Genomic DNA, 12434 nt, shown 5'->3' with positions numbered 1-12434 from the left:
ACACAAAGTTATGGGGGGTAATTAAGTACATTTACAGTACTAAGAATGCTTTAACTATAAGTTTGTACGATTTCTATTGCTTTATATCTCAAGGAGCAGACGTTTTTTGAACAATGCTACATTTTCATGTTTTGTTTAGCCAACAATTTTAAAACCTAAAGATATACATATTTCATATTGAAAAAAAGCGATCAAATATCTTTGCAGTTACCTTCAGGTGTGTTTACTTCTAAACTGCCCCACAACACCAAGGCAGTGAAACTTCACGTGCTGCATTGCCACCTAGTGGTGAGGTATTCAAGGTTATTTTCTGTCTGTTCTAAGTGAATATATGTTCAAAGGAGAAATGTAATGATTCCAGTCACACCAACATGTAATCTGTTAGGTCTTTAATCACAGCTACAACAGGTAATAAAAAAAAAACAAGTTCATAGAGTAAATGAAAATCATTGAAATAATTATGGCTCTGTTAAGTTTGTAACAATCCATTAATTCCATACCACTGATGAACAGAATGAGGGGTAGACAGGGGCATCCTAACATCACAAGAAACATCCTTAAAGCAAAAGGGCTTGGAAACAGCATGAAAGAAACGTCTGAGGTCCTAAAGGTCAAATTGGAATAAAACGTAATAAATACAGTATAAAACTCAGTTTAACTCGCTGAATGTTTTTATGTAATGTTAAGAGAAAAAACCCAAGAACACACCCTCTCCCTATTTAAATGTGGCCTCACGGAAAAGGAACAACCATTTGATCCATTAAAAATCAATCACATAATGAAGAACCTGGTGGGATGGCTGGCTGTAATTCTGACACAGATAAAGGAACAAATTCATGTTACCAAACAAAGTGACAGGACATTTGTTATTTGAGAATAATACAGGTTAACAAAATCAAAACAAAAAAAAGGGCCAAACACTCATTGGCTTTTTACCATTAACAGGCGGCCTGCAGCCACCTAGTGGCTATAAGTGTAATGTCACATAGATGTCAACCAGTACAGTCTGCAGCACAGCTGGGTCCATCGGTCTCCTGCTGCCTCAGACCAAACTAACTGTCTCAATTACAATCTTAGAGCAGCAAGCTGAATTGAAGTGCCAGCTCGGCTCTACAGGTTCACATTCCTCCATCGCTGATCTGCTGAGGACAGAGGGACTTGATACAGGGGAAGGGAGCAGACAGTCCAAAGTCTTGATCGCATCAGGAACCAGGAAGAGAAGGTGATCAATCACTGTCGAACTTAATGGAGTTGATAGTGGTGGAGATGGCTCCGCCGCGGTAGCTTCCCCGCTTCTTCTTTGTCTTTTCGTGGCGGAATGACTTGCCTTTAGTGAACCTGAGCACATCGTTCGCTTTCTCGCCCCAGTCACCTCTGGATCCAGACTGGAATAAAGACAAATGAGCGTAATGGTTAATTGTTTGGTGATCTCAGCAACCAATCAAAATGCTGATGAGATAGATAACTGAACTCACCTTTGCACCAAAGGAGTTATCTGCAAGACGGGGATCCACATCAACTTGTTCCTCCATTATTCTACGGAAAGGTATGTTGGAAGACTGAGAGACAAATTTATCAAATTTAGTCCATCACTTTTATCCAGTCGTCATCAGCTGTATGTGTTCTACAGAGTTCCAGTCCTGCTCAGCTCTTACCTTCTTATTGGCTTTAGGGAAAGTCTGAGGTGTGGTTGATTTCTTCTTGTTTTTTGGTGTTGTGACCGCCGTCTCTTCGTCTTCACTTTCTGATTCTTCTCTATTTCTCTTTCCATTGGTACCTGCATGAATCAGAGGAACCAGTAAACACTACAACAGTTCCAAGAAGCTTAGACGCATGACATTACACAGCAGACCAGTGAAACTGAGACGTACCGTTTGTTGTGGGGGTGGTGGGTGCTGTGGCAGCTTTCTGTGGTGCTTCCTCCTCATCTGATGAACTGTCTGAGGAGCTGCTCTCTTTAGGTTTAGCTGCTGGAGTCGTCTTTGCTGTTGCAGCGGGCGTCGCAGTTTTTTTTACTTTAGTACTTTTACTGGCCTCTTCCTCCTCCTCGGAGCTGCTGTCACTGGATGAAGACTCTTCTGGCTTTGCTGGGGTCTTTGTTGGGGTCTTGACTGGGGTCTTGGCTGGGGTCTTGGGTGTTGCCACCTTGCCGTTTGTGACCACAGGTTTTGCAGGGGTGGACTTGGTCTCTGCCTCAGAGTCAGAGCTGTCTGAGGAGTCGGAGCTGCTCTCCTCAGTCTTCTTTGGTGGAGCAGCTGCTGCCTTTGTGGCTGCAGGTTTGGGTGTCAGTGGTGCCGCCTTCTTGGGTTCCTCCTCATCACTGGAGCTGTCATCACTGGAGTCTGCGGTGGCCTTTGCAGCAGCGGCAGGTTTCTTAGCCACTGTTTTAGCTGGAGCTGGCTTCTTGACTGCAGGTTTTGAGGCCTCATTCTCCGAGTCTGAGCTGTCAGAGTCTGAGCTGCTCTCTGCTGCTGCAGGCTTTGCTGCAGGAGTGGCAGGCTTTGCTGCTGGAGTAGCAGGTTTAGTTGCTGCTACTGGCTTGGTTTTTGCTGGTTCTTCCTCCTCAGAAGAGTCAGAGTCAGAACTGCTCTCTGCAGCAGCAGCAGGCTTTGCAGCAGGTGTGGCAGGCTTTGAGGCTGGGGTAGCTGGTTTAGTTGCTGCAGGTTTCGACTTAACTGGTTCTTCATCTTCAGAAGAAGAGTCAGAGCTGCTCTCTGCTGCAGCAGCAGGCTTAGTTGCAGGGGTAGCAGGCTTTGAAGCAGGAGTAGCAGGCTGAAGCAGGAGTAGCACCTTAGCTTTAGCTGGTTCCTCCTCTTCCTCAGAGGAGTCAGAACTGCTCTCTGCAGCAGCAGGCTTTGCAGCAGGAGTGGCAGGTTTTGCAGCAGGAGTGGCAGGCTTTGCAGCAGGCTTAGCTTTAGCTGGTTCCTTCTCTGCCTCAGAGGAGTCAGAGTCAGAACTGCTCTCTGCAGCAACAGGCTTTGCAGCAGGAGTGGCAGGCTTTGCTGCTGGGGTAGCTGGTTTAGCTGCTGCAGGTTTAGACTTGACCGTTTCTTCTTCATCCTCTGAGGATGAGTCAGAGCTACTCTCTGCTGCTGCAGCAGTCTTAGCTGCAGCAGTCTTAGCTGCAGGGGTGGCAGGCTTTGAGGCTGAAGTCGCTGCTTTAGTTGTTGTAGGCTTGGCTTTAACTGCTTCTTCCTCATCCTCGGAGGAGTCGTCTGAATCAGAGCTGCTCTCAGCTTTCTTGGCTGGGGGTTTGGAAGCAGCAGCAGGTTTCGGTGGGGCTGCAGTTTTCGCAGCAGGTTTTGAAGGAGCCTCATCTTCAGAGCTGCTATCTGAATCCAAGATACAAGAAACCTTCAGAATTTTTTTTCACATAAACATGAATGCTTGTGCCAGAAAGAAATTATATTTAATCTCAACCAACTAAAATTCTGGCCTTTGTCCAGAAAAAGCGACGAGATTTACAAAATGACAGCAAACTTGACGCATTATTCTGAAAATTACTTTTGGCATCTCTTACCTGAGCTTGAGGACTCATCTTTTTTAGCTGGGGGAGTCTTGACAGGTGCAGGTTTAGCTGTGGGCTTCTTCGCTGCCGTCTCCTCCTCTGAACTGGACTCTTCTGAGGAGGAGTCTTTAGCAGGTGTAGCCTTAGCTGGTGTAGCTTTAGCCGGTGTAGCCTTAGCTGGTGTAGCTTTAGCTGCGGCCGCCTTAGCGGGGGTCACTTTTGCTGCAGGTTTCTTCGCTGCCGTCTCCTCCTCCTCTGAACTGGACTCTTCTGAGGAGGAGTCTTTAGCAGGTGTAGCCTTAGCAGGTGTAGCCTTAGCCGGTGTAGCCTTAGCTGCGGCCGCCTTAGCGGGGGTCACTTTTGCTGCAGGTTTCTTCGCTGCCGTCTCCTCCTCCTCTGAACTGGACTCTTCTGAGGAGGAGTCTTTAGCAGGTGTAGCCTTAGCCGGTGTAGCCTTAGCCGGTGTAGCCTTAGCCGGTGTAGCCTTAGCCGGTGTAGCCTTAGCTGCGGCCGCCTTAGCGGGGGTCACTTTTGCTGCAGGTTTCTTCGCTGCCGTCTCCTCCTCTGAACTGGACTCTTCTGAGGAGGAGTCTTTGTGGTGTAGCTTAGCAGGTGTAGCCTTAGCAGGTGTAGCCTTAGCAGGTGTAGCCTTAGCAGGTGTAGCCTTAGCCGGTGTAGCTTTAGCTGCGGCCGCCTTAGCGGGGGTCACTTTTGCTGCAGGTTTCTTCGCCTCCTCTTCATCCTCTGAACTTGATGAGTCAGAGTCTGAATCTTGCTTCTTAGCAGGTGCAGCCTTGGCTGGGGCCGCTTTAGCTGGGGTGACTTTGGCGGGGGTCTTCTTTGCCTCTTCATCTGAGCTAGAATCTAGAAAGACCATTGGCATAAATGAAAATGTTTATTGCGCGTTCGTCATTAGGTCAGTAAAAAGTAACCATCTGAAATCCCAATCATTACCTGAGCTCTCAGAGCTGGATTCCTGCTTCTTTGCAGCAGGTTTGGCTGCAGCAGGGCTCTTTACAGGGGCAGGTTTCGCTGTGAGGATGGCATTGCTGTTAGACACGGATTAAAAACACTGACAGTTCATGCTGTAGAAGGAGGTCACCCCTTACCAGCCACTTTCTTCTCTTCTTCTTCATCACTGCTGTCATCACTGCTGTCTGAGGAGTCGCTCTCCTTGGCCTTGCTGGCTGCCGGTGTGGCTGGTGCTTTCTGGACTGATGCAGGAGGTGGTACGGCACTGTACGCTCCTAAAAGGGGAGAGGAAGTCAATCAGCATCATGACATAAGACAGGGCCTCAGAAAACTAATATTATCATCACTTATTTCAGGTTGGACAAGGTGATAAGTTCTTGACAAATTTGTCTAAATAGACACATGGTGGACAGCAAAGGCACTGCAGGAACAAAACAAGCTTGGGGAGGAATGGGCTGTATTTGTGAGAGGGGGGGGGGGCAAAATTATAGTCACAGTGGTGCTCGCAAGTATCAGTCTCATTTTTGGTCTGAACAGCAAAACAAAGGAAACGAAAGAAAGAAGGAAGGATGCCTGGACCATTTTCAAAAAAACAAATATGGCACTAACCTACATAATAAATACATTGTCACATATCTTTACTAGTAAGACATTGTTAGATTGTGCCTTAATAATTAAAAAGGTAAATAAAAACACACCTGCTTTGGGTTTTTTACTGGGAGGAGCCTCGTCTTCAGATGAAGAGTCTTCACTGCTTGATTTCGCTGCAGCAGCAGCAGCAGCTTTTACTGGGGTGGGTTTGACTGGAGCCTATCAGGACACATGACATAAGCAGTTAAAGTCTGCTGTGTCCACAATAATCAATAACATCAATCAGTATTTGATTGAGCACTGACTCTGGAAAAAGACAATCAACACCATGAAATAATATTAAGATATGACCAGATTCTTTGGGATACCTTAGCTGGTTTCTCATCTTCAGAATCTGAGGAACTTTCTTCACTGCTGCTCTCCGGTTTTTTCTGACCTGCACCTTTAGCAGGAGCAGCAGGTTTGGATGTTGTGGCTGCACCCGGCTTGGGTTCTATTATCAGAGTTAAATGAGGCAAATTAGCTTAAACATTTTCATCAGCTTTATTTTGGCTCCAATTAAAGTTGCATTGCGGAGAGTTAATGGCAGTGGCAATAAACTCACTTGGTGCAGGGGCTTTAGCCGGCTGCTCTTCCTCAGAGTCGGACTCTTCGCTGCTTGAGCTGCTGTCTTTCTTCCTTGTGCTACCTGCAGCAGTGGCAGCAGCAACCTTCTTTACAGGAGCAGCAGCAACAACAACCTTCTTTACAGGAGCCTACAAGCACAAACAATATTTAAAACCAGCATCAACCGCAATAGGTTAAATATTGCTGCAACAGCAGGATGTAGATTGCATCTTTAATATGGATGTTTCCTCCAACCTTTACAGGAGCCTTCTCCTCCTCAGAGTCACTGGAGTCTTCACTGCTGCTGGATGCAGCTTTAGTAGCTGCTGCTGCTTTAGCAGGGATCACCTTAGCAGCTAAAACAAACACAATATGGAATTTGATACTGCAGAAGATTTCTAAATGGCACAGTTCACACAGAATCAACCAGCCTTTATGATGTTACCTGCAGCGGCTGGTTTTGCAGCAACTGCCTTAGCTGGTTTTGCAGCAGCTTCTTCATCCTCACTGCTCGACTCTTCGCTGCTGGAGGTCTCTGTACTCGGCTTTGCTTTCTTGGCCGATGGACCGTTGCCAGCTTCAGCCTTGGTAGGAGGCGCTTTTCGTTTCTTGGATTCAGGAGACCTAGGAAGGGAAATCAAAGACTTAGTTTCACCTAGATAAAACTGCAATTTTCTTTTTCCTGGAAATCACTTCTTCACCGCTCCAAAACAGCAGCTGCCCTGTACTGCAACTGGCAAGTACTTCTTTTAGAGAACTAAAGAATAAGTTATTTACGCTAGTGTAGCATTAGCCAGAGCTAACTAAGATGTCAGTGGAAAGTCCCACAAGTTAAACTGGGATGTGTACTTTATACAAGACTTCAGTTTCGAGGGGCGGCACTAGTGTTGCCAGTTACACTCGCAATCTCATAAACATTTGACAAACCATCACAAATGCAAATGGAAAAACTAGATAAAAGAAGTTCTATGGCCTCATTCTCTGAACGCATTTGTTTTTCAAAGGGTTACACAGCACACTAACCCTAACCCCTGAGCCAGGCAACACAACAATGATAGCAATCATCACATCCATACAAGGATAGTAATTTACAGCTGTTAAAATACAGTATACAAGTTAGGTTTTTGTATTTTATGAATCGTATCAGATCGTATCAGCTGATAAGTAAAGTCCTGGTATGGAATCTGGAAGGGGAAAAAAAAAAAATGGTACTGGAACAACTAAAATACAATTCACGTGTCAAGTGTAAAATACTAACAGTTGTACTTTAGTTTTGTACATGACCTGCTATTTACACATAGGACAGTAGCTGTGGTGAATGTCTGACTGGTTTTCATGGTGAAAATATAGCATCATAATATATCTTAAGTCAGTCAAACTGCTAGTTTTTAAACTGTTGTCCATGTTAAATTACATATTAAAATATATTGTAAATTGATGAGGGGATATTTTTCTTTTCATAAATGTAAACCTGCTTAGCCCAATAGTCAATAACACATTTTAATGTTTGTGGTTTCAGTGTCATCTGATACTAGCTTGGTCATATTTTCCTGGTTAATCGATATTGCAACTATGATGTAAACTCTAAACTTAAGCATTCCCAATGCTTAAGTTTGTCAACTTGTCATGACATCATGGACAGAAACAATCCTACCTCTCATATTCGAGAACAATGGGGAAATGATGAGGTCCCACTATCAGACAAGTGGGACATGACTGTCCAGGGTTCACTCATCTATATGCTCAAGAGATTACTTAATTCAGTTCAAAGTGCTACATGGCCAACACTAGCACAAGCTAAACCCGCACAAGTATTTCCAAATCTAAGTGCCATTTGTGACAGGTGTAAACAGATCCAGCGACAGTCTATCATAAACTGTGGTCTTGCCAAACACCATTTCTTCAACTAATGGTATATTTGGTTTGGGTCACTGCATTCTCCTCTTTGTTAGCTCGGTGCTTAATCTTGCTTAAATGGAAAAATGTGACAACCAGTCAGTGGATCAGAGATGTGATGCAGAACAAAAGTTAGTGGCACTCTCAACAGCATTATGAAGACATTTTTCAGAACCTGGGGACCATGAATAAAACATGTTCATAGTCTACCTATCCTCAAGACCTCCCACCTCCATTTGTGGTCCATCTTATCTTACCTATCCTAACAATGTATTTATTCTGTTTACACTGTATAAATCTTTTCTATTCCATTCATATTTTCAAACCAAACAACATAATTTTACACATTACTTAACTGATGTCTATTTTTTGACTTGCTTCTTGCTGCTGCAACATGGCAAATATCCCTGTAGTGGGACTGTATCTATTGATTATTGTATCTAGTTAGGGCCCAAGCACCTACAGTGCGGAGGCCCTATTGAATTTGTAATTATAATTTTTCAGGCAAATGAATTGGCTTTTTGAGGGCCCAATTATGCTTAACTCATAAAACTTTGCAGAAAATTCAAAAGTGGTTCAAATTTACATATTCTGGAGTAATCAATCAATCAAATCACAATTTGTCTCATAGGGCTTTAACAAGGTTTGACATCCTCTGCCCTTAACCCTCAACAAGAGTAAGGAAAAACTACAAAAAAAAACTTTTAACAGTAATTTGAAATCGGTTTGGCAAAATGGCTCAATGGCGTGTGTTTCCTTGGACATATTCTGGTTGCAATAGTCTGGACATTTGGGATGATCGTTAATATCGTTTGAAGAACCTCAAGAAAATAAAGAAAAAACGTTGAAAAAGAAAAACCACAACTCACTTCACCCAGAAGTTGTAGATGTTGAGGAGGTTTTCTTCATTTTCGTCTTGTGGAGTCTGTGGAGAAAACACGTGGAGTATTTAACTAGGACACTTTGTACCGTGTGTTTTTCCTGCAGAGCAGAGCACATTGATCTTCATTATTGATTATCTGAAACATTAATCAGCCGATGATAGACAACAAGAGGCAGCTGACACGAAACGTGCAGGTGAGAGAGCCTCCACGTGCTGACTCCATCTGTATCTGCAGCCTCCTCGTGCGACATGTCTGGACTACTTCTCCTCGCGACAACTGCGGAGGAGACGGCGCGCGCACGCGTCTGCGAACCGCACAACGAGGGCCGCTTACCACTTGAGTCTGCTTCAGGAACTGCTGCGCCGCCCTGGTGAACTTGTTTTCCTGCAGAAAGGAATAAACGCACTTGTAGAGATCACTCGGTACAGAACTCTTCTCCGCCATCTTTACCACGCTCCTTCTGGAAGGAAGGAAGGAAGTGAGCGCAGCTCCGGTGCATAATGATGACGTAGACACACTCTTCGAGACTTGAGATGGTTCACTCCTCTGAGGGACATCGCACAGTTTCTGAAGAGGATTCATGTGTTAATTTAACCGAAAGTCGACCGATAAAGAAATTAAATATAAATGATCCAGAATAAACACGAACCTCGATCGATAAGAATGTAATGGTTTGTAATGGTAAGCTCTGCAGTGGACATTATTTCTGTCCAGTGGCGTCAGGAAAACCAGTCAGAGTGAGACCTCTACTTTAATGGGAACAAACGACGTTTTACACGTGTTGGTTTATTAAATCACTACAGGATCATAATACGTATATTTAAAGTTGTACTGGTTTAACGACACATCTTATGTAACAATCCTCCTTTTTAGAATATTTTATTGGGAGGTATATTGAGATTCTTTTTTTTATTGAAAAAGAAACATTTACTAACATGGCGTAGGAATCATATAAACACCATCTAACATACAATGCACATTGGAAAGCTTGAATAAAACATAATAAAAGATAAATAACTGAAACGAAATAAATTGAAGATAATAAAATGATTACAATTTATAAGAATATAATATAAATATAATATATATAAATAATAAAATATATACACGTGCACAAACCCAAAATAGGTGAGACAATTCAAAGGTAAAATTCATTAAAAATGAAAATAAATATACCTTCTGCCTGGGGACTAATTAAGCGATACTGCTGACAAATATATTTGGTGTTGGGCTTTTCCAGTTTTTATCAGTTTCAAATAATCTGAAAAAAGTGAATATTCTTTCAAAAATATACTGAATCTTGGGGTGGCTCTTTAAAAAATGACGATTGTGCACAAAAAACTTGGTGAGTTTTATACAATTATTATTATATACAATTGCTGTCATCCATTATGAGACCAAATCTAATTTTACTTGAGATTAAAGCTGTCAAAAAACAAGTTGTTATTTTATACTCAATTGTGAAAATCAAAACAAAGTGGATACATTCAGAGAACATTACATATTCTGATGTTTGTATTTCTGTTTTACTGAATGCACATTCATGAGGTTCAACACTGAACACGAGTTTCAAACATTCGTTGCAGGTACAAATATCATCCATTGTTGTAAATTGCACATCTTTAGCTTTAGGTTGAACAGAAAACTGAATCATCAGCACGTAATGTTCTCTCCTAGCCAGAGGAGTGGAGCCCTGCCGTGCGGCGCATGATTTATACGTCATCACCAAAGACCTTCGTTGTCCCTCATGTCTCAACATTGTCGTCTTCTCAGAGGAATAACAAGGCGATGACAGAGCTCCAGAGCCGGCAGAGATAAACACGTGTGATTTGAGGGACTTCTTCTCCGGAGCCATGCCTCGCTACGAGCTGGCCCTGATCCTGAAGGCGATGCAGCGGCCGGAGACGGCGGCGGCTCTGCGGCGGACCGTGGAGAGTCTGATGGAGCGGGGCGCAGTGGTGAGGAGCCTGGAGAACCTGGGAGAGAGACTGCTGCCCTACAAGATCACCAAACACAACGAGAGGCACAGCCGAGGATCATACTTTCTGCTCGACTTCTACGCGGCGCCCGACATCCTCCCGGGCGTCCTGAATCACCTGCAGCGGGATGTGGACGTGGTGAGGCCCACCATGCTGAAGAAGGACGACCAGGCTCCAGGCAGCAGCTGCTGCGGCCCCCAACAGTGACTGAATGTAAGGAAGGAGTGACGGGTGTGGATAAAGTGCAGCAGCACCATGCATCTGATGAATGAAACCCTCAGCGGGTGTATGAGCAGGAGTGATGCTCTCATCCACATGTGTGCACACGTCTCCAAAACCTCAGGGTCGTTGGAAACCAAAAAGATCAACAAGTGTCATTGCATTTGTGCTGCTGTGTAATTTACGATTTTTCGGTCCATAGATTAATTTTATTTGAGTTGATGGATTTCCTGTCAGTCAACTAACCAGTTCATGACTGATACAACTTAGGTTAATGAGAAGAAATTACTTACAAGGCCCTTAAACCCTACATACACTATTTTGATGAAATATCATATATTTTAAGGGGGCAGCTTTATGGAATCATTATGGAAGATATTAGGCAGCAAAGTTGTTCCTCAAAAATGAGGCTGTAAATGAACAGCTGCATTAACTGCATTTTGTATTAACTAACAGATTGTGGATTTGGTCTAAGCCAAATTCTTGAGTAGTATCGATTAAGCTGTTGGTTAAAATGCTGTAACCAGAAGTGATGTCCCAAAACTATAAAACCTATTCCCATGTTGTAAAATGACAAGTCAATTACTGTTTACAGTTAAGATTTGCTAAGTTTTAATAACACCCCATCAAAAGTATGGATCTATATTGATATTGGTTGACGTAGACTGGCATTTATATTATAATAAATACAAACACTGCCCTGCCGTTAACTGTGGTGCTCTGTCTTCTTATATGTTAAAGTCAGCTTGAGCTTAAAAGGTATGAAGGGTGTAAATCGGGTCACTGCTCAGAGGAACCTATAGGAAGCAATAATTGCAGTGCTTGTATAACACATACTGTATTACTTATATAAGTAGCCCTGAGAGGTCAATAACATATGTAACAGTGTACGATTTAAAGGTGCTGGCCTCCTTGTGGTTAACACAGGTGGGTAATTGTCTAAAAATACAAGCACTTACATAGTTTAGACTTGCTGCACCACCAGTGTTGGAAATACACATTTGGTTAGTGACAATTTGTATGTTTTAGTTGCACGTGTGGTGGAGACGGACCGATATGTTGGCGTTTGTCACACATTTTGAATTTATTTGATTGACGAGAAATTGACCCATTGTAGAGTTTGTCCACCAGAGAGCAGTGACAAGTTTATTTTTCAGTTTTAAAAGGTCATGATCAGTGCACTTTTTTTTCACAAACAACACATACCGATATTAGTATCGTTCTTATCAGCTCTGACTTCATGAACTGTGTCCATGTAGTCTGTGTCCTTAACCTTCTGTTTATGGAGCTCATACTGTGCTGACTCTGCTGTATCTTGACCCCATGTAACAGTCGTTCCCTTTGTTTTTCAGGTTTTCACCGCTCGTCTCCAGAGGACACACAGTGTGATGCTTCCATCTTTTATCTTTTCCACAATTGATTACCAGCATTTGGATGTTGTGTTATAATAAATAACTTTTTTTTTTTCAATTGTACTTTTGCGTTTTTCATCATTTTCTTATGAAAACATTTTAGAAGTTGTGATGTTCAGTCATGTGAAAGGTCTAATTTTCAGTCTTTGCGGTGGTTTATTTCTGAAAGAAATAGCAGGATTAAGCAAGTGGGACATGACCCAAGAAAGAACCCATGGAATTAGGTGGTGATCTGGATCATTACTTAGACATAGCACAAGAAGGCATTTTTTATCAATTTTGTTGAATCCTCAGAATAATTCAGGGATCTTGATGGGGAAAAATCTGGCATGTTTTGTAGGCTGATTTTTAAGTGTGTCCACTTTTG

The 12434-nt window shown here is 43.0% G+C and overlaps 2 protein-coding genes across 3 annotated transcripts; one reads left to right on the top strand and one right to left on the bottom strand.

Annotated features, from left to right (window-relative positions):
* Window positions 1-374: 374 nt before the first annotated feature.
* Window positions 375-8947, bottom strand: nolc1 (nucleolar and coiled-body phosphoprotein 1). Of its 2 annotated transcripts, none has more exons than XM_047342453.1 (14): window positions 8791-8947; window positions 8443-8498; window positions 6123-6301; window positions 5933-6033; window positions 5676-5826; window positions 5440-5564; window positions 5179-5290; window positions 4618-4755; window positions 4463-4540; window positions 3521-4372; window positions 1872-3332; window positions 1656-1777; window positions 1476-1559; window positions 375-1385 (listed from the first exon to the last, which is right to left on the bottom strand). In XM_047342453.1, the coding sequence occupies exons 1-14, from the start codon at window positions 8899-8901 to the stop codon at window positions 1227-1229; spliced, it is 3729 nt and encodes a 1242-aa protein (XP_047198409.1). In that variant the 5' UTR covers window positions 8902-8947; the 3' UTR covers window positions 375-1226. The 2 variants fall into 2 exon arrangements, with proteins under 2 accessions (XP_047198409.1, XP_047198410.1); XM_047342454.1 differs by having other exon boundaries at window positions 1243-1385; window positions 1476-1536.
* Window positions 8948-10152: 1205 nt separating this feature from the next.
* mrps6 (mitochondrial ribosomal protein S6) lies at window positions 10153-12130 on the top strand. The gene is made up of 2 exons (XM_047342461.1): window positions 10153-10649; window positions 12008-12130. The coding sequence occupies exon 1, from the start codon at window positions 10311-10313 to the stop codon at window positions 10641-10643; it is 333 nt and encodes a 110-aa protein (XP_047198417.1). The 5' UTR covers window positions 10153-10310; the 3' UTR covers window positions 10644-10649; window positions 12008-12130.
* The last annotated feature ends 304 nt before the right edge of the window (window positions 12131-12434 follow it).

This window comes from Hippoglossus stenolepis, chromosome 12, assembly GCF_022539355.2.
Source record: "Hippoglossus stenolepis isolate QCI-W04-F060 chromosome 12, HSTE1.2, whole genome shotgun sequence".
Lineage (NCBI taxonomy): Eukaryota > Metazoa > Chordata > Actinopteri > Pleuronectiformes > Pleuronectidae > Hippoglossus > Hippoglossus stenolepis.
The sequence above is the reverse complement of the archived record's forward strand: the minus strand, read 5'-3'. Positions and strand labels throughout refer to the sequence as shown.